The 18,377-nt window shown below is 43.9% G+C and overlaps 1 protein-coding gene across 3 annotated transcripts in view; it reads right to left on the bottom strand.

Annotated features, from left to right (window-relative positions):
- Nucleotides 1-18,377, bottom strand: part of SPTBN1 (spectrin, beta, non-erythrocytic 1) — a 139,004-nt gene that overhangs the window by 102,703 nt on the left and 17,924 nt on the right. The window contains exon 1 of one of the 3 annotated variants that reach the window (XM_012649848.1): nt 4,058-4,619. The exons of 1 other annotated variant lie outside the window; for it this stretch is intronic. In XM_012649848.1, coding sequence (XP_012505302.1) covers nt 4,058-4,166 — 109 coding nt within the window. In that variant the 5' untranslated portion in view covers nt 4,167-4,619. Of the gene's footprint in view, nt 1-4,057; nt 4,620-18,377 lie in introns of those variants that run through there. One more of the 3 variants, XM_012649850.1, reaches the window with a different exon arrangement.

Raw genomic sequence — 18,377 nt, forward strand, 5'->3', positions numbered from 1 at the left:
GCTTGAGCCCAGGAGTCTGAGGTTGCTGTGAGCTGGACTGACGCCACGGCACTCATTCTAGCCCGGGCAACAGAGTGAGACTCTGTCTCAAAAAAAAAAAAAACTTGAGAATAAATTTTCTTCATGATTCGTGAATATAAAATCAGCTCTATTCTTTCCCTAGGAGTTAAAAAATTAAAACAAAAAAATTAAAAATTTCAACAAGGCAACTCTCAGCATGTAATAAACTTAGGAGTAATGCATTCCCATGGCTTGAAATTTTTTACTTTCTATGTCCCAGGGAAGACAGAGCACTTCATAATTCTCCCTGGTGCAAATTCATGAAGCCGTAATAGCTAGAGAAAGCATCTTCTCCAGAAATATCACGTGCTGAATGTCAGTCAGGCTGCAAAGTAGGCAGAAAAATTTCATTTTGATGCTTTTCAAGTAGATCCTTTCTTTGTTACAATCTCATTGCCAGAGCCAACAGAATCAGTGCTCTGGGGAGCAGATAAGTAGTTTAGGGAACCAGGTTAGCGCGGGTATTTCACAATGGCATCTTGTCATTTTTTTTTTTAAATGAAATATTAATATTAACATCTTGAAGTCTGAGAGGAGAAAGTTACCAAATAATGTGCAGCACGAATTCAACAATGCCTGTGACCCTGAGCAAGTTATTTGTCTCTTTCTATCTTCTCATCTCTAAAACTTCACAGATGTGTTATAAAGACTAGATAAAATACCATATACGAAGCTCTTACTATGGTGTCTGGTACATGGTAAGCACTCGACAAAACCATTTTTCTCACCAACCCCAACAAAGGAGACAAGGAGAAGTGTTATGGAATAACTGGAATGTAAGAAGAGTTTTTAAAAATTGTAAGAAGGATTTATATAGGTTAAATGGAAGGGTAGGGCATTTGAGGCAAAAGGTAGAAGACAAAGGTGACACCCAGGGCTGGGTTTTATGAAGAGCTGCAGGCTTGTCTGCCTGGAAGGTTTGACTGGAAAGTAAGAGTTGGAATAAGCAGTGTGTGGGGTGGGGCCATATGGGGCAGAGTCTTTCAATGCCAAGCTAAAGTCTGGAATTTCGTTTACACAACGGGCATAGGCAACTGTTTCTGAGTCGGAAAGTAGCATGATGAGTATTCTTCTATAAGGAGTTAAGCTGGTTAATAGGATCTGGAGGGAAGGTATCTGCAGGGACCATATCATGAACCTCTGTTACTGCAAACACATTTTTCTAAACATATGAGGTTGAGTTTTGTTGTTTCGGCATTCCTCTATTATTTAAAAAGAAAAAACAAAACAACAAATCCAACTTTATAAGATACAAAAACTGATTCTGAGGAAGCTGATGACTTAATATTGCAGGGGAAAATTTGAGAAAGAGGAGTGTGTGTGTGTGTTTAATGTTGAAGCCATCAGAGGTTCAAGACACTGTGTTCTTAATGCCACAAGCCTTAGTGTAATGAAGACATCACTCTGTATCTTAGTCTCTTAAGTTGATGAGGTTTTGTTTTTATCACACTTATTTACTAACCCATAAATCTCTACAAACTCTTTTATCTAAAAAAACCAGACTCATTTTAATATTATACTCTCCCCTTAGCCAGAACATAAAATGTCATTCTATGGCACCTCCTGAACTTTGGGGAATTCAGAGTGGAAAATATTTGAAGTCAAAAAATTTAGAAATAACTTCCACAAAATCACAGCACTCTTAGGCACAGGCACTAATGAATAAATTCATATAGGAGGCATTTAAAATCCAATATAGATTCAAATGAGCATTTTGCCAATTTTCGGTGATTAAGTGCCAGGAAAGATTATACCCAGAAGAGTAAAAAAGGCAGCCTTGTAGAAATGTACAAAATTAAATCAGCAGATAGAACCTATATGTATCAAAAATATGTGATGACTGGAAGAACTACAAATACTAAACAAAACAGCAAACCAGGAGTGGAGAATGGGGAACGGTTTTATAAAATTCTCCTAAGGTTGTTTAAAATGCCATCAGTCCCATTTGTTCCTAAGGACACTGACAAATGTTTGTAATTTTGTAATTCTCCTGAGATCCACCATACTTGAAAGTTAATTCACCCTTTCTCAGTTCCTCAACATGGGTGGTTTTTCTGTTACAGAAATACCAACACTAAACGTGTGCAACTTCTAAACCACGATATTTAGAAATAAGAAAGTTATCTGGTGCTAAATTAGGGAACAAAGGTCACAAAAAAAAAAAATTTTTTTTTTTTTAAGAAAGCCACCACAGAAAACATGGAGCCCCCAGCTTTTGAAAGGATTTCCTCGAGAAACACATAAGAGTAAAATATCAGGGCACTTATTGATTTTTTTTTTTTTTATTTAAAGTTTACGTTGTCCAGAGAGGACAGTTAAGACATTTCCTGTGTGTAAGTGCCACCCTTCACAGTGAGCAGTTTTACAACCACCCTCAACCCTTTCAGAATAACTGTTTTTTGTTATGGGTGGGCCTAGGGGTGCCTCCTCCCCACACCTTCTAGTATTTTCTCCTTGATTGCATTTTTTGAGACTACCACGCAGGGGCTGACAGGAGATTGGTGATGGGTTTTCCGGTTGAGGACGCCCATGGGTGCTTTCCCCTTGGCGGTATGACACAATGAGTGGGGAGTCTGAGCTATGAGAAGAGCACACCCTTAATTCTCAGACCCTAAAACTGTGGGCTCCTATTACAGACCTAGATAGCAGACACCCCCCCATTTCTCTATTTAACTACTTGCAAGCTCCCCTCACATAAGTTTTCAAAAAAGCAAATTCCACCCTCAAAGGGCCCAAGAGGAATGAACCAGAGATATAGAACCATTCCCTAGAGTGAATGGAGCTTCCTCTTAGCTAACTGCCTGAGGAATGCAGCACAGCCTAGCAAATGTTTAAAATCACGTCCTGTTCTGGCCCTTGTTTTCCAGAAAAGTGTCATTACTGTCAACTCTTTCACAAGACAAATAAACCAATGAATGAAATATATCCTCCCCCTTCCCAATGAAAACATTCTAGGACTGAGCTCCTTCCTTCCTTGCTCCTCCTCACAGGAAACCCGTTTGTGGCCCTGAGAAGAGTTAAAATAAGAAACACACGGTCTTTGAATACTACTTTCTTACAGTACTAGAGCCATTCCCAGCCTATTACTGATTCCAGGGGCTTCCAAACGGAAGGAGTTCTGTTTTCAGTTATGAACCTTTCTTCACATATCAGCTCTGAGACACTGCTGGCCAGGGCCTGTAGGCCAGGCAGGGCAGGCTAAGGACTATAAAGGCTAAACCAGTCACTGGGAAAAAACAGTACACTACTGCAAACACAGGATCCTCCTCTCCCTAAAAATTAAGTGCAGTAAAATACTGGGACTCATCCAATTATTTCAATCCAATACAGACTCCAAAAAACCTATAATTGATCCAACTAATCCAACCCATAGCATTGGAATGACAATAACTGGCTTTCATTATAAATTGCATAGCCCACTAAATTGAAGGGAAGGCTCTCCCCCCAACACAATACATCAAAAAAAGTTAAAATTAAGCTTCAGAATCAAAACTGTAATTTACGGAAAGCTTAGGAACAAAAAGACCACTCCCTCCTCCCCTTTGCTATTGTTCTACAGGACTAGGTCTCTGAGCAGTGCACTTTACACCTTTAAGGCTTCCCAGAGGTAAGAGGCTGGGGGCAGGGGGCCGAGGTGACCCGGAATCAAATACTTGCATACTAACAGGTCTAGAGCATAAATCTACTGAGATGCAAAGTTAGCTAAAAGGAAAGAAAATATATGTGCCGCGGCCAGCGGATACCTGACAACCAGGAGAGCCAAAAGGGCACTGGAGAGAGGCAGGGACTCTAAATGGTGGCTTTTCTGGAGTACAGTGTGAGCAAATGCCTCCTTTAAGTCGTGAATGGGGTGCCCGCAGCCAACCAAAGGCTTTGGGGCCGAGCACTGCGGCCGCCCGTCTTCATTAGGGTCACGTACCATATGGCACAAATAAAGCCTCAAGAACCCCCGTTGGCACGGCCCCAGGGTAGGCCCGGCCTTGGAAAGCGGGCTTACCTTGGAGCTGCTTGAATCTCCCTTCCAGCTGGTTGTAGTTGTAAGGCACCTGCCCCGTGTACGTCGGCGACAGCGGCCCGGAGATGCTAGACGTCCTCTGCAATTCCATTATGCCCGGCGTAACGCCCGGGCGGGCTGCACCGTGGAAATCCCGCTCCGGCCCCCTCCTACCCCCATCCAACACGCAGCAGCTTCCGCACGGCTTGGCTCCCAGCCCCGGTGGAAAGGGCTGGACCTTAGGCGAGCCCCATTCCGGTCTGAAAGTCCAGCAGGGAGGTCTGATAGGAAGTTGGCTACAGGAGAGTCCACCTTAGCCCGGCGAGGAGTTGCCACTCAGGCATCTAATTCCTTGTTGCTCTCCTTCCCTCTGTGCCCCTTGCCTGGAAGCTCGAAATAAATTACCGAGGAACTAAGGAGGTTGAGAAGAAGAGGGACGCAAGTCCTAGTTAAAACTTTTTAAAAAAAATATGGCCAATCCTAAGCATGCCACGGTCGCCGAGCCTGGGAGCTCGCGCGAGGAGCGTACACACCTCCCGGCTGCCCGCGGCGGCCGCCGGTTTGTAATTTAATCAGGAGCCACTCGCCGTGTGCTGGGCGGTGATGTCACCTGATTAGCATAACAGCATTGTAGAGGAAACGCAGGCTGTACCACGAGGAGGGGCACGGGGGAGGCCGGCCAGCCCGAGCCCCCCACCAGTCGCCGTGCCCACACACGGCCCGTGGCCGCCCCCGCCGCCCCCGGGCCGGGCCTGGACACGCCGCCGGCCGTAGCCGCGGCGGTGCCTCCCCAAACAAAGCTGCTGGAATTACAAGCTTTTGTTGAGAGCCTCATTTAACGGAAAAGTCTCCGATTACTATCACAGGAAAAGGAGAGCACGCCTGCCGGCGGCCAGCGAGCGTGAGCGGCCACGCAGGTCGCGACCCGCGCGGCGCGTTCACCGTTGAGCGCCTGAGAGGCTGACGCGGGACGCGCACCTGGGCGCGGAAGGGCCCAAGGCGGGGGCCAGCCACGCGGGCCCACGGCACGGGAGGTGTAAGTTCAGGCTCACTGAAGAATCTTCTCAGCCGATTTACGCTGCCATCATGGGATGTTAAGCCGGAGGTTTTCTGGGATAACACCGGCCCTATAATAGTAATTCGACGCAAGGAAGATTTATGGGAGCCCCGGGTTGCAAGGCATTGTGGGAGAAAGGTACACGGGTAAACACCACCAGGATCCCTAACCTGGAGGAGTTTACGACCGGTGGGGAAATGAGAGAACCCAGAAATTACAAATTTACTTCGATTTGTATAACAAGCTCTCTAAACTTTTGGTTCTCCAAAATTTTAAATTTCTCTTCCCTAGCTGCTTCTTCCACCAATCTCAACTAAAAAAAATAAAATCCTCTACATAGAAAATACATGATCAAAATGTGTTCTTGGGCAATAACTGACTCTAGTCTCCCCACCCCCCACCCCTTTTCCTCACTAACTGAAACAGACAACAAATTACACATTTAGCATTTCCAGTCTGGAGCCCTGCAGCAATGCTCTCTGAAGAAGGTAATTTCATTCCTAGGGGATTCCAGTCTGCACTATGTGGTGGGCTCCCACCCCAGGTTCACTTCAGTCCCCAGGGCACTTTTAATTCAAGCAACCGCATCCTGTCCAGGGCAAGAGTTAATACAAACCCAGAGTCTAGCTGACTGCTCAACACTGAGCAATCCTACTGCTTCCATCCACACAACTGAGTTTTTAATACATCCACAGTATCAACCTAAAGCCAGGCCCAACCAGGATGAGAAGACATTTCTCATCACCCAAGACATAGAACATTTTTTAAAGCCTCTGCCAATTCACAATGCTGAAGGGAAGGTAGGCAGGAAGGTGGCAAAACCCTGGGTCTTGGAGAAAGCACTTGACTACATTCCCAAGACCTGAGGTCCTGTCCAAGCCTCTTAATCACCCTATGACCTTAGAAGAAACCCTGGATTCTTTCTAAACTTCAGCTGTCAGACTGAGTAATTGTTAATGCCCACCTCTACAAGGTCACTGAGAGGATGATATGAAAACGCCCTAAAAATTGTCATACTATTCAAAATTACAATTATATTTTTCTTTTTTTTCTTTTTCTGAGACAGTCTTGCTCTGTCGCCCTGGGTAGAGTGCATGGCATTATCATAGCTCACTGCACCCTCAAACTCCTGGGCTCAAGTGATCCTCTTGCCTCAGCCTCCTGAGTAGCTGAGACTACAGGTGCCCACCACAACACCGAGCTAATTTTTCTATTATTAGTAGAGACAGGGTCTCGCTCTTGCTCAGGCTGGTCTCTAACTCCTGGCCTCACACACCGGCCACCACGCTGGGCCCAACAAGTATATTTTTCAAAGTGTACCTCTCCTTGCATTCTTCCCCGCCCCCACCCCACATCACATCAGGACTACAAAGAGACATAGAATGGGGAATCGTCTCAATGATGATCCTTTTAACATGTTCCTGCACTATTAAATATACTGATGAAGTGGTAAGTCTCTAAGTGTCCAACTGTGGCACAGAAAATGAGATTACCAAGTGTGTTTCCAATTTGTAACATTTTATTTTTCATCTTTAAACCACTTAATGAAAAAGGGAGTCACCACTTACTATTTCCCTTTCAGCTCCCTCTGGTATGGGGTAGTACATACAGTAAGCCTTTTAATTAGCCAAATTACATATAATGTGATGAGCTAGGACTAGTGCAGCCAACACTACACTAGCTGAGACTCAGTCCTGGAACAAACCATGCAGACTGAATACATGCAAGTATTAGAAAGAAAGGTTTTGAGGCTGGGGAAGGGACCAGAGATAAATGGCAATTCACTTGGTGTGATGGGGCTAGGGAAGAATAGGACACAACCCTGGGGCCCTTCTGACCACCTCCAACTCAGCAGTGAGGAGGAGGGAAAGGAAGGCCAGAGCCACTCATTCTTTATTTCTTCAGTGGACCTGTATTTACACTATTTGATGTGTGCAAGGCACATTGCCGAGTGTTTTGGAGGATTAAAAAATAATTAGGAGAGCTGCTAGCCAAAGGAAATGGGACAAATATACAAACAGTAAAATACCAAAAGAATACACTAAGGGCTAGGGGAGGGTAGCTTGTTCAGAGGACAAGGAGGGTCACATCTGCCTTCTGGAGGAAGTGGGGTGGGAAAACCCTTGGAGGGACTGGCACTTAGACCAAACCTTGAAACACAGGTAGATATCAACAAGCTGGAATGAGGGAGGAGCCTCCTCTCCCAGTGGGGGAAAGCAGCATAGTAAAAGCACCAACCCTGGGGAACAGCACCAGCAAGTGCTACAGTTTGGCTGGAGCGTAATGAACAGCCAGGCTGGGAGGGAAGCTGTGAGAGGCAGGTTAGAACTGAGCCTGAGCTGGGAGTCATTGGAGACTTTTAACCCAAAGCAGTAACAGGGTCTGAGCTGGGCTCTAGAGATGATTAACCTGGCAATGGTTGGTTAGAATGGGCAGAAAGGTGAGGAAATGAAAACAGCAAGGTCAATTAGGTGGTTACTCTATCTTGGTCAAAGGTGCAATCAGGAATGAAAAGGAATGGGTTGATGGAAGAGTTAATCCATAGGACTTTGATAGCCAACTGTATGTGGGAGGTTCAAAAGAAAGAGTCAAAGAAGACTCTGGGGGTTTTAGAGCGGGGGTAGGGGGCAGGGGCGGCCTGAATACTCTGTATCTGCTGTTCTTGTGATGCCAGAAAGGTAAGGCCAGGTCCCTATGGCTGTCTGTGGACAGACCAAATTACAAGTGCTATGGTCTGGTGAAAAGACTCAAGTTCAGAGTCAGGGACCAAGGGTCACCCTGACTTCTGAGTGTCACCAAGAAACTATGTAATCTTGAACATGTTTCTAACCTCCCTTGGGCCCCATAAAGCCTAAATAGGTTGGACTTTATGATCATAAAAATTCCTTCTGGTTCTAAATGTATTTATTAGTGATTTGCTCCCCCCACCTTAGGCTGCAATTATAATTGTGGTCCTAAGTATCATGGGTTATCATCAATCTGTATATAAACTGAATGGCCATAATAACTATACATGATCACACTTTGTAGCTTACAAAATGCTTTCATATTCATTTTCTCAAGTAACCAACCCTGTGACATAGGTATTGTCTCCATTGTGCAACCAAGGCAACTGAGGTTCACAGAGATACAGCACCTTGCCCAGGGGCCTCCGGCTGGTGAGTGACACAGCCAACACGTGGACCCCAGATCCGCCAAGTCCAGATCGCTCCCCACTTCTCCATCTGCTGTTTCTCTTACATGCTCTGAGTAAATCCAGCTCACCAAGGAATTCCAAGCTTTTCAGAAAAACCATAAAACTCGATAAGTGGTATCAAGATAAACCTAAAATGTAAGCAAGCCTCCACACGAACCTCTACAACAGTAGTTTGGGTCAGGATTAGGCACATTCTCTGCTAGTTCACACAGAACTTGCTAATTTGAGGGTTCTGTTGTTGTGGACGGGTTTTGTTAGGTCTTGTCTGATTTTGTTCCCCTTCTCATACTTGGTGGACCTCTACACTAAGATTCTGTATGCTTCCTCATGTGGCATGGAATGGGAATATTAAGGGGGTGAGATTAAGCCTCTGTTTATTCTAAAAGGCTTTATGTTGTCTTGAGGGGGAGAAAGGATGAATGCTTTTCCAGCATTACAACAAGCCTGAAAGGGTAAACTTCAGAAGTTCATTTCCTGAACATCCAAACATCGTCAAGACTCACTATGTCTGGGAGAGGATGGCCAGAACGCTAAAATGTGGTGGGATTTGTGCACATCCAATCCCAGGACTTGAAAAACCAACCCCAGAGCTGGGAAAGAAGTGGTGGGAACAGGGAGGGACAGAAAACAACAAGGTCTCACAGACAAAATGTTTTGCTGAATTCTCAGCCACTTTTTACTGCCACTTCCAGATGTGCCTTTCCTTCTTCACCACCGTCAAATTCCTTGACAGTTGGATGACCACCGCCAATTTCTCCTGAGCATTTCCTTATAGGAAACCAAAAGAATACTACTAAAATAGTCCTCTTCCATTAGTGTGGCCAGATAGAGAAGCAGGCTCCAAACCATGCTACTGCGTGTGGCTCCACAGGGCACGAGTTTCTATTATCCTCTGTCTCATCTCTGGTTCTCCTTCCGTCTTGCCTCTCTGGGCCACCTACTCCCTTCTCTAGGAGCCTCTTGCCAACTCCCCCACTCTAGAGTCCTTAACTGAGATCATTCTTCTCCCTCTACTATCTAATACCCAAAGAACCTCCCACCCCCTAACTACCTAGTTGCTGCCTTCTCTTTTCTCCTCAAAGCCTGCTTCTATTAAAAATCTATCCCTTCCTCAATGGAAATTTCCACGCTTACCAGAAAACTCAACCAACCAAGCACACCACCGTGAAATCCAGCCAAAGCAGAAAACAAAAGATTATATGAAGGCTCCTTCTCTTCACAAAAGAACAATTTTCAAAAAGTCCCACTAGCATAACACATTTGACACTGGCATGGAAATGGCAGGCTACTTGCCTGCCACCCCTCCTTTCTCCCGTGACACCTCCCACTCAAGGCCCACAGCCTGGGCAGCTGGAAGCAGTCTCTTCCTCTCCCCTTCAAACCCATACTACTCCTAGTAAATTAGGGGTGAGACCACCCCTCCACTTGCTTCTAGAGTACCGTCCATGTGAGCATTTGAGTCAGGGCTTGGACATGCAAAGCTAGGGCAGGAAAGGTGATTAAAAGCAGACTTGGGACCTAAGAAGCTGGCTCTGCCACTTTCTAACTCTGTGACTCTCTGGGCCTGAAAACCTGGCAAAATAACGGGACCAACCCCATAGAGGTGTTCTGTAAGTTGAGATAAATGGCTACAAAGATCCTAACACAACCCTAGCAGCTATGATTACTAGTCTTTAAATTCCCCATAGAGGAAATTTCAAAAATTAATTCTATCCCACCTATGGGTCTCTTACTTCACCAGGGAGCACCAGCTGGACAATGCTGCAGGTTACACAGGGAATCACCGACCTCAGGCTGGGAAGCAGAGTGGTCACCCCTTCGGATTTTTGGACATAGGAATTTCTGAGCACAAAGACCAGTCCTCCATCTGGGAAGTACGCATATACTTCATTACTTTTTCTTTAACTCACCCCATTAAGCACTGGGAAAGGCATACTCAAAATCATATTGTATAGCTAGAAAGGAGTAACACCTCAGAGATAGCAAGAATGCAATACTCGCTATGAAACAAGTTATAAAAGGCCTCCGTTTTTAGAAAGGCCAGTGTTTCTTTGAGGTGAGGCTATCAGATTTGATACTTCAGGACTTAGAATAACCAGAACAAATTGAAGGGAAGACTAAAGGCATTTTTCCATCCATTACTCTCTCCGTTCCTTGAATGGATGGCTTACTTGTGCGTGTGCTTTCTCTTTCTCTCTCTCTCTCTCTCTCTCTCTCTCTCTCTCTCTCATACCTCCCCCCCCAAACATCTCGTTATATAGTTAAATCTGAAATACCAGGGCAAAACTCATTTCCATTCATACTCTTTTCCTGTTTCCTGCCAAACTGGTCATATCAAAACTGAATACAAAACACCTGACATCACTGCTAAGAAAGAAAAATGACAAGTTACACTTGTAACAAGCACCCAAGGTCCTGGGGAAGGAATGTAGTTTATTGGATCTTCTACTCCGGCCAAACCTTATCCCTGCATTCTTATCGCGTCTGTTATCTGCACATGCAAAGCTTCCCTGTACCGGCAAAAGAATGCCCCAGCACGGAGCACCCCACCTCCTTTGGCAAACAAGTGTTGCTATACCTGTGAATGTAATAGTAGACAGAGCTATGACTTGGCTTCTCTGCTACAGGTAGAGTGGTTTATAGGAAAAGAATATTCGAGGAATGTAATTGGGGCCAGGCCTGCTCTTGCCCAGAGTTCTTGGCTCTGTTTGCCACCTCCAATTCTGAGGGAAAAGGCTGACACACACAGGTGTTCAGAGTCACTGGGCCAGAGTCCTACAAGGGCACAGGTGGGGCAGTGGGAAGACACTGTTCCCTGGGTAGCACAGCTCATGGGAAAGGAGGAACCACAAATCTATAATATTTTTTGTGAAAATAGGTCCTCAGGTATTCACACCTGTGTTACCTTTTCCAGGTGCTGTAATGAGAAAATGTGAAAAGAGCAGGTATGGCAGGCACCTGGAGAGGGGAGAACAAAGAGGGAGGAGAAAAACAAAAGGAGTGTGTGGGGGGGGGAGTGTGCAAACCTCACTGTCATGACATCGGCCCCACACCTTCTCCTGTGCAGAGAGCCAAAGTCAACCCATCCAACAAGATCTCAGCCCCACCCATGGGCAGAGGCCATCATAGGGACCCATGACGTTGTGAGAAGTGATTTCTTCTCTGCAGGGACTTTTAACCTAGTTGAGGAAATAGAACACATGGATACACACACAGGCATATACAAATACAAAGCGGTAGCATATAAGGGATGTCAGGTTACTGATCATCACAGTAAGTACCCTTCTAAATGGAGCATAACTGAACTTCTCTACTTGGCTGAGAAAGTATCAGAGCAGGGCAGGGTTTCTTCCACACCAACATTCTCTGTTCCTACACTGCCTTATCTGTGCAATTTTAATGTTCCTTCTAACCAAATCCCTGCCAACGTGTGCCATTCTAACATGACAGCGTAGGCACTGCATCTGTTAATTGGGGGTGAGGGTGGTGTTCCTTGCTCTTTCAAAAACAAGTCCCGATTACCCAGTTGCAGGGATATGGAACAATGGGTGCAGCCCTGGCATGTTAAAATGTAAAATACTTTGAGGGTGCAGTCATTTCTTCCTCCTTAGCACCTGAGCTTCTGCTGATCTCTCAGTGAGATAGCACAGCCTCCTTCCCACAGGACTTTGCTAGGCAGCCACTCACTGGGCACAGGCCCTGAATAATTCATGGACAGCCCAGTCACTCAGGAGTGCCAAGGCCTGCCAGCTGCCCATTAAGCGGGAGGCAGGCTCCAGGCTCACTGTAAAAGAATTAAATACTATCGGCTACCTCTGAGACCTTTACAGAAACATAAAATCCTTCCCTCTTTTCTTTATCTCTCCATTTTAACCCAGGTAATTTCCCTCTGAATCAAGGGACAACTGACTTTTACTCTAAGGGGGATGGGTCCCCAAGTACATGAACGGGCTGAGGAGAAAGTGATGTCCTCAAACAAATGCATAATTAGGATGTCATTCCCACGCTCAGGACACTGAGATGGCATGGGTAAAGCACCAGATACTATGTCTGACACAAGACAGATGCTCAGTAAATGTCAGGCTCAGTCCCCTTCCTGCTTGTTCCTCTGCTCCAACAAACTGATCAGCGCCCCACCACCTGTCCTGGGCTTCCCATGCCTCTGCTCTCGGCACTCCCCTCACCTCTCAGTCTAAAGTCCATTCATGCTCAAGCCCAGCTCAAAATCTTCCCTCCTCCAGGAAGGCTTTCCAGATTATCCCAGCTGGGATGATGGCTCCTTCTCAGAAACCCTACACCAGCACTGTCAGCCTCCTTCATCTGGCATGTATCACACTGTATTGGAGTATTGCTTACCTCTTCCTCTGCACTAGTCTTATCTGCTTAATTAAAATAATGGAAAGCACGCCAGTTATAGATTCAAGAGAAATGAAAAGTAGACTCCATTCTCAGCTGTGGACGCTGACTGGCTATGTGACCGTGAGCTGGGCCCTTAGAGTCTTGAGTGCTCTCCTTAAACACCAAGGGATCTGAAACAGAAAATCTCTAAGGTTCTCTGCATATAATGCTCTTGGAAATGTATCATAAGCTGTTTTAGGGCAGATGCAAGTCTTACACAACCTTCACCCCCTACCCTCTAGCCTGGTGTCCTCTAAGAAACAGTTGTTCAGAATGATTTAGCTATTTCAGAAGCCTGAACATCAGTGACAGCAAAAGCTCTGTGAGGGAGTTAGCACCATATGGTGAACTGTGGAGTCTATTCCACCTCCTGGTCCATACCTGAATCTTTCACAATTAGAAGATGATAGCTAAAAGTCCTAACAGGTATCAGAAGCTCCTTTTCAAAGCCAACCATCTCATTCACAGACAAGAACAATGAAAAATGAGGCATAGAGCCGTGAGATATAAAGTAAGTTCCTGGCATACCAGAGATTAGAAAGCGGGCCTTCTGAATCCCTGCCGCCTCTTTAATTTCTGGGGCAAACCTGAAGGTATAGGGGGAGCTGAGGACAAAGGAAGTGACATGGATTTCTCATGCTTCTGTAAGTGAAGTGGGCCCAGGGCTCAGAATCGGAGAAAGCTCATCCTAATTCCTCTCCTGCCTGCCTTCCAGCATCCGACACCAAGGTGGGGCCAACAGGCTTGTACTAAGTGGTAGATGACTGGTATCTCTGCATGTTCTCTGATATCCAACTTGCACCAGCTGAGAGAGAATGAGAGCCCAGATTGTGGTATTGACAGCTTCGATCTCATCCTCCCAGCCCAGCACAGAACCAAACACATAGCTCCCAAAAACTTTGTTTTTCAAAGACCCTTTCTCTCAGTTTTATACCTTGACCTTTCCTTAATATTATGATTTCCTGAGGGAGCAGCCTACACAGGAGGCATTTTAAAAAAATATTTGGCAAATGTATTCGTTCATTACAACTAGAATTTTAATGACAGGTGAAGAATGAAGTGAGAGAAGAGAAAGAGACTAAGCTCTTTTCTAATACCTGCCAAGCTCACCTATGACCATCTTTCTACTCACCTCTTTTCATCAACATTTTTATCACCCTTTTAATTACCATCTATTGAGAAAAGCATGATTTGAGACCATGATGGTGATTTTTTCCACTATACTTTATTTTAATAACATTATAAAAGCTTCAGTAAAGGATGCGGAGCAATTGGAACCCTTGCGCACTGTTGGTAAGAATGTAAACGGTATGGTTGCTATGGAAAACAGTATGGAAGGTCTATAAAACATTAAAAATAGAACTACCATATGGTCCAGCAATCCCACTTCTGGGTATATATCCAAAAGAATTGAAAGCAGGATCTCGAAGAGATTATTTGTACTTTCATGTTCAGTGTGGCATTATTCACAATAGCCGAGAGGTAGAAGCAACCCCACATCAATGGATGAATGGATAAATGAAATGTGGTATATACATGCAATGGAATATTATTCAACCTTAAAAAAGAAGGAAATCCTGTCATATGCCACAACATGGATGAAACTTCGGGGCATTATGCTAAATGAAATAAGCCAGTCAGAAAAAGACAAATACTGTGTAATTCCGCTTATATGAAGTATCTAGAGTACTCAAACTCAGCGACACAGAAAGTAGAATGGTAGTTGCCAGGAGCTGGGGGGAGGGGAAATGGAGAGTTATTATTTAATGGGAATAGAGTTTCAATTTTTTCAAGATGAAAGTTCTAGAGATCTGATGCACAACAAAATGAACATAGTTAAACACTATCGAACTGACACTTAAAATAGTAAGATAGTAAAATTTATGTTATGCTTTTTTTACCAGAATAAAAAATTTTCTTTTAAAAAAAGCTTCAGTAAAGACTCAGGAGGAATGCACTACTGGGAAGGGGAAGAAACAGCAGATCTACAGCCACACATCCCCCATCTATGACTCTGAAGCTCGAACAAAACTTTCTCAAATGCTGTCAACCAACACTCTGATCCCTCTCCAAGTGCTATCCTTCCACCCTGAAGAAAAAGATCTTTACTTGGAATCCTGCCAGCTCTCATTTTTTACAACAAAAGGCCTCATAAATTAGTTACTGACTCCAAATTACCTCTGAGCCTCCACTTGTGTGTAGTACAGTAGATTTTATCATGGAGTTTATCCATTTCCCACAGAACTGCCACTAGTGTCAGACTTTATCATTTCTACAAACCCAACCTTCAGGAAATTGTTCAAAAACTTTTTGAGTCAGCAGCTTTGACACTGAGTCCCCAAAACATACAGTAAATCAAGTGGCAGTTTAGAAATAGTAGCAACATATCATATTTGAGCAGGCATGTACATATTTATATAATTTAGGGGTGTGCGTGTGTGTGCACACAAGAATGCCCGCATGTACACAGGATCACCCTGGCAAATACTAGACAAGTTTTTCTTACTCTGAAGATTTTATGATACCCTCATCATCAATTATCCTGAAATACTTAGGCCTGCCCACCTAGCTAAAGAATACTGATATCCTCTCAATGTGGGCACATACATAGTTTGCTGTTAAGGATAATTTTAGTTTAATAAGGGCTCACGAAGCAACGGAGTAAGGTTCTCATTGATCAAAAAATTGTCCTTGTAGCTGGCCTATTAAAGATCATGGAAGGGTAAATGGCAAAAATCATTATGCAGGAAAGAGGTCTGTAATTTGAAATGATTATAATCAAAGTTACACTAGTTCTTGTTAATAACACTCTGCAAAAGAGCTGCATTTCTGACTCATCAAACATAAAACATTAACAAAAAATTAACATAAGGCTAGGTCTTGAGTCAGAGTCACAGGGCATTTATTACTTCCTGGACAAGGACAAAGGTTGCTATCGTCCCTATACCAATACATAGTCCGCGTCTCACTGTGTACACAGAAACCACCAGGAAGAGAGGCCAAAACTTACCTTGGTAACAATAGGACAACGGTGCGCTAACTCCCTAGGAGCATACATACAATCTTCGAGGTCTAAGGGCCCTCAGAACCCAACCAGCCCACCCCTGCACTTCTCAGGTAACGAAACTGAGATTGAGAGAGGCTGGATGATTTCTCTAAGTTGCAGCCAGTGAAGCCCAGTGGGCACCCAGATCTCCTGACCGCAGTAATAGTATTGACAATCCTCCTACCCGACCTCTGGATCCACTTTTATAAATGCCATAAAAAAGTTTTGTTACCTAAAAATGTTTGCCCTAGATTGTAATGCTGATCTGCCAGCATTTTTCTAACAGTATTAACAGAATAACAATGGACTAGCAGGCATGTTAAATAAAGCACTCAGCTAGTAATAGTATCTGTCACTTAGTGGGGTTTCAGGGTATCTTCGCTTATTTCATTTCATCCTTTCTTAAATAAAAGCTTACTCCCTTTTAAAAATTTCGTTCAAGTTTGTATAGCTACCAAAAATAAAGTCTAGGACATATTTTATATCTCCATATCTTATAATTCATATTGCCATATCTTTTTAGTATACTAGTTAGTACAAATAAATGTTTGATCTTTTTTTTTTTTTTTTTCTGAGACAGGGTCTTGCTCTGTCTCCCAGGCTAGAGTGCACTGGTGTCATCATAAATCACTGCAACCTCAAACTCCTGGCCTTAAGCAATCCTCCTGCCTCAGCCTCCCAGAGTGCTAGGATTACAGGCATGAGATGCCACACTCGGCCTGATTTTTTTTTAATAGGTCATTTAGGCCTCCCTTTTACAACTGGCCATGCTTCTCTTGTGCTTGATAATCAGAAACAAAAATGACCTTGTAAAAATATCTGATTATCAACTCTCAGATAATGCTCAGCTCTCTTGAAAAAGGTTTTTAATAAGCTCAATCACCACTTTGATGTCACAAATGAGATACTCAGGTATCTCAAAGACTTACTCATAATTCTCTAATATGGCGTAATTGTAGGGAGAGGTATGAGATTTTTTCCCCTCATGAATTAAAGGGTATTCAGAGCCCTACGAATATTTATCTGAAGGAGGGCAATTTCCAAGAGGGTTGGAAAAGGAAGGTCCAAAGATAAGCATCAGAGCCTTTAAATTACCACCCTGGAATCCAGAAGCCTCTGATTTATATTACCACTAAAGTAGGCTGGAGCAAACACCACAATTCAAAAAATCTCGGATTGAAATCTGTAAAATGGGGGATAATGCCCCCTACCAAAGACTGTTATTAATATTACAGTAATATTCTATAATGTTCTCCAAGATGAAAGTGATACACAAATTTTAAGTATTATAAATAATCCCTCTGGAAATCTAGTAGTATTTCTTTTTTATTATCCCCTGATACCGAACTACAGCTGTTTCAACAAAGAGAAACAGAGCACTAAAGCTAAATAACCCCCACGAAGGGCCAACCCTCCTCCAGTGAGAGCCTGCTTGACTTGGATTTCTACACTGAGCATGTCCCTCTCCTTCTGAGGAACAAGAGTCTCCCACTCCCATCTCCATCTCTCTCTCTCCCTCCAACCTCGGTCATTTTTTTTGGTGGGGGGGGGAATCAATTTATCAAAAGTTTTAACATATTTTTATTGTACTTAAATCATCCTCTCAATAACTATTTAGGATCGATTATGCAGGATCATTTTAATGTGCACTGAATGTAAATCTAAAACAGGGAAGTTCAGTAAGTAAAGATAAAAATGTGAAGAATATATTAATTTTTTTGAGTTAAAAAATAAAGTCTTTTTCAGTGTTTTTTCTACCTCCCAGGAGAAGGACTGAAGGTTACAAATGCCCTCTGAACATCATGGCACACAAAGCCACAGGTCACCAGTGTCTTTAGGCCATCAGAACATGGCCTTTGAATATTTGAATATTTTGAATCCTTTGAATATTTTTGCTTTTCCACCTTGACTTTTCCTAATCCTCCCACCTTGCATTAATGTAATATTTCTCAATAGGGAAGCTTCTTTGCAGGGAGGAGAGAGGATTAATATTCATAATGAAATGTTATAATTAACACCTCAGACGTGCAGTGTCTACTGTATGCAGACACTGAGCTAGGCATCTTCCACATTATTTTAAGTTCTCACAACAATCCCATAAGGTGGATATTATTCTCATCTATAGGAGTAACCTGCCCACCATCTCATAGCTAGTAAGTGGCAGAGCAGTGACCTAAAGTAGGCTCTGAAGCCATTCTTCCTTTCTCAGCATCAGCCCTGAGATGGACAGTCCTGGATGCCTGAATCCAAACCCAGGAACTCCCAGGTGCTCTGGCCCGAGGAGGACCTCCAATGTGCATTTGCACAGGCAGAGCAAAAGCGCCTTGGGCCTGCACAGTTTCTAAAGGCTGGTAGAATACAGATGAACATGAGCTAAGGAAAATGTGAATATGCCTAAAAACTGGAGTCCACGTGATAGAAGAAAAAAATCTAGACAATAGCCAATAGCCTGTCTTGCAGATTTGTAACAAAAATACCTCACACAACCCCCATCTGCCCTAAGCATCCAACATCCAGAGGCTTCATATAACCAAAACCAACTCCTTCTCCTTCCTCCTCCCTTTCCCATCCCCTTGCAGAGCAAGTCCTAGGGATTCTAATTCAACAGTTTAAGTCCTTGCTTTCT

The sequence above is a fragment of the Propithecus coquereli genome, unplaced genomic scaffold (assembly GCF_000956105.1).
Source record: "Propithecus coquereli isolate 6110/MARCELLA unplaced genomic scaffold, Pcoq_1.0 Scaffold305, whole genome shotgun sequence".
NCBI classification, from domain to species: domain Eukaryota; kingdom Metazoa; phylum Chordata; class Mammalia; order Primates; family Indriidae; genus Propithecus; species Propithecus coquereli.